Source organism: Bactrocera latifrons, unplaced genomic scaffold (assembly GCF_001853355.1).
Source record: "Bactrocera latifrons isolate USDA-ARS-PBARC rearing strain unplaced genomic scaffold, ASM185335v1 scaffold_99, whole genome shotgun sequence".
NCBI lineage: Eukaryota > Metazoa > Arthropoda > Insecta > Diptera > Tephritidae > Bactrocera > Bactrocera latifrons.
The window spans coordinates 421,200-424,673 of NW_017537700.1; the positions used below are offsets into that span (position 1 = coordinate 421,200).

A 3,474-nucleotide genomic window follows, 5' to 3' on the forward strand; every position below is an offset into this window, starting at 1 on the left:
GTCGGGTGGTGTTAGCGGCCCCTACTTCTTTCGAAACGAAGCTGTTGGCATCGTTATTGTCAATGTAGAGGGTTATTGATCGATGGTAACCAAATTTTTATGGCCGCAATTGAAAGTTGATCTTGACAACATCTGCTTCTGACAAGACGGGGCTACGTGCCACACAGCACTTGAACAAGCCGAATTATTGCGAGAAAAGTTTGGAGGTTCGATCATTTCAAGGAATTATGACTTTGAATGGCCTGCAAGAAGTTGTGATTTCACACCATTGGACTACTTATTGTGGGGTTATATGAACTCATTGGTATATAGCAATAAGCCCGAGTTTCTTCTAGCTATGGAAGTCAATATGGGCAATGCTATATTCAGAACTTAATTGTGTCGATTGTATTTTTCATTAAATAAAAAACATTCGATTTTCCTTAGCAATTAGTGTGTTTGGTTTTGAAAAGRAATCATATCACTCTTATTGGAGAACCCTGTATTTTCAAAGTTTTAGTCGCTAAAGCACACAGACTGAAGCATACAAATAGATGAAGACGTATGTGTATTTGTGCTTGTACTGATAGGTGGCTCAGTGGCAATATTGATATTTCCTACAACAACATCAACCAGCATCGATTTTCCATTATACACGTATTACATATGTATGTATGCACTACCATATGTGCAGAGGAACACAACTATCGCAGTGATTTCAATTTAACTTTGAGGTTATGTGTTGTAACGATGAATATAACGATGATATATATGTATATAAATACTATAAATGTAACTGTATCAATAAATCTATATTTTTTGTTGTTATTACCTGTGCTTTGGTCGGATGTGCACCGCCTTGAAATTCAATTGTACCATATGCATCGGTGGGTTGTGCTCTGGTGTGCTTCTGTGGCAGCCAACTGTCACCGGGCGAACCACTTTCGATGCCCGGTATCGTTTGATGGGTTTGACGTGACTGACCGCAACAACATCTGCAACAAAAACAAGAAGCAAAAGACGACCAAGGGTAAATAAGTTATGAATAGTTTTATGAGAAAAAGTCCAATAAAAAAGTTAYGGCGAGAAGTAATCCACACAGACACTCATACACASATTTACACATACAGAACTGAAAATGAGCAAAGTTTCAAGTTAAATAAGAATTTTATGAAATTTTGCGAGCCTTGCAATATTGAATTCAAGCAATATCTGCGTTGTGCGGAGAAGACACAGCCATTTGGCAACACATAAAGTTTACAGTTATGTCGAAACGGAAATTAAAATCAATAAAGTGCGGAGTATCATAAAGAGCAGACAGATTGAAAAGTTTTAGGCTCAAGGCACTAAGGAGTTCTACTCGTACAGTGAGTATTAAACGATAGCAGTAAAATATTTGGCATTGAAACTTCATGGAAATGGACTGAGGCTTAAAATTCAAGGACACAGCACTGGATATAAAATTTAAAACGGCAGAAAATGGAAAAATGTAGAAAATTCTTGTTGTTTAAATAGCTGACCCTATAAACTTCGGCCTGTATTTTAAAGGTGAGGCTACTAAAATGCCAATGACTAATTAGAAATACATTAAGACAACAAAAAACATTAAATTCTCGAGGTAAATGATAYTAGAAAGAAAATGCATTTTGCTCAGTTGGCAAAACTGTATTTAATTAATATGCCAAATATGAGCGTGATAAGTTAACCAGTTTGTTTAAGGCAGCAGCTTAAGTCGGTACACCTCAGTAGAGCGTTACAATGGATAAACAAAGCGAACAAAGAATTTCTCTCTAATTTTGTATTTCTAGCCAAATTTCATGTCACGTCAGTGAAAACCACAAGCGTACAAGTGGTACAAAGCCTCGCTCTAGAAGGCCTTCCACCTTTTCAAGGCAAGTGTTAGAGAGATGGTAACAGAGCACGACATCTCTCGCGAGWCCCTTCGAATGATTTTGGTGAATATTTAGGGTAAAATAGTCCCGTTCACAAGTTTCTTTGGACATGCTTGGCTCTCCGATCAAGGATTGATCGAATATTGGAAAGGAACATGGTTCACATAGTATATGGGTCTCCGCAATCGATACATAACCGATTTAGTATGCAGCTAAGGATTGTCAATTAAGCATCTTAAACCAAGTTGTCGGATAATTCTTTGCAAGTAAGAAAACAGCTTAAAAATAACAAGTAATTAAGTGCCAAGTTCGCGTACAACGGAATATTTTTCAAAAGATCGAAATCCAAGCAATTTTATATATACCTATACTCTATTTAACTCATGCGCTAACCAACATATTCAGCATAAATTTTGTTAGAAAAACGAAAATCATTATGTATATAGTTTRTGTGAGTTAGGATAGTATCGATCCGATGTTATAAACTAAAAACATGTTCTCTGGGTTTCATTAATATAGCTCACAATCAACAATCATATGGAATAAAATCGTATTCGCCCAATTTTTCGCTCTGTAWTTTTTATTGAGATAACTTAAATATGGACCCTAAACTATATATTCATTATAAAKWCAGCTGGAAATTCKAAAATCTTATATTWRATATATGGGGGCTCAARGAAGCATTGAACCGATTCMACTCACTTTTGATATAGTTCATATTGTTACTAACGGTGTTCCCCCTGCGGGTAGGGGGGACCCCTCCAGGTTGGGGGGGAAACCGAATATACCCGTGGTAAGGYATGCCTGTCGTAAGAGGCGACTAAAATCCAAATGCACTATGTCTGAYATTTCAGGTCTTTGTTTAAATGTCAACATGGTCAAAGTCAGATAAGTGCTATAATATTAGCTTGAAATGATATTATAGTTTTTATATTAATTCCTAATATAAAGGCATTTGTTGTTCAAGCAACAAATGTCACCAGTCATGAGTGGGATTACTATGGACTCAAACTGGTAGTAGCCAAAAGCTACAAAAGTCATATCAAAGACTTAAACATGGTGCCAGGGGGAGCAGTTAGCCCTTGGAGGAAACTCCAATCTGCTCATTGGGTTTGGCCCTTTGGGGAGATTCRTGGTGGCTGTGGTTTAAACCTAAATGCAGGCAGGGCATTTGGTCCAATGTGGAGTCGCATTGCGSCCGGGTGCCGGACCCAGAGTACGGCAGAGGTTTTAGGTCGGCCTCGWAYCCGACCAAGGCGGCTTAGGGAGTCCCACCCTAACCAATTGGAACCAAAGTATAAGTGTATGTGCAGCACTCATGCTTTGGTTCTCCAAAGTATGGTGCAGGTGCAYGCACTTATGCTTTGGGGCGCTGATCAACGCATTGTTTTGATCTATGTGCTTCTAGCAATAGAAAGYACCGTGGGGTTAGGCCTTCGCAGGCAGGTACTCATGTTAAACCGCAACGGACTCTGTCACTAAAGGAGTCTCTCTGAATTTCAATTGTATATCCCACACATTGAACAATATTTTCGATCAAAAGTCAACTATAGATACTACGGTCCACATATGTGGTACATAAGGGCTTGAAAAGTTTTAGTTG

The 3,474-nt window shown here is 38.3% G+C and overlaps 1 protein-coding gene across 1 annotated transcript in view; it reads right to left on the bottom strand.

The window, feature by feature from the left end:
• LOC108978011 (transient receptor potential cation channel trpm) overlaps positions 1–3,474 on the bottom strand; it is a gene marked incomplete in the record, with an annotated part of 126,171 nt that overhangs the window by 98,237 nt on the left and 24,460 nt on the right. The window contains 1 exon segment of the mRNA XM_018948051.1: positions 812–974. Coding sequence (XP_018803596.1) covers positions 812–974 — 163 coding nt within the window.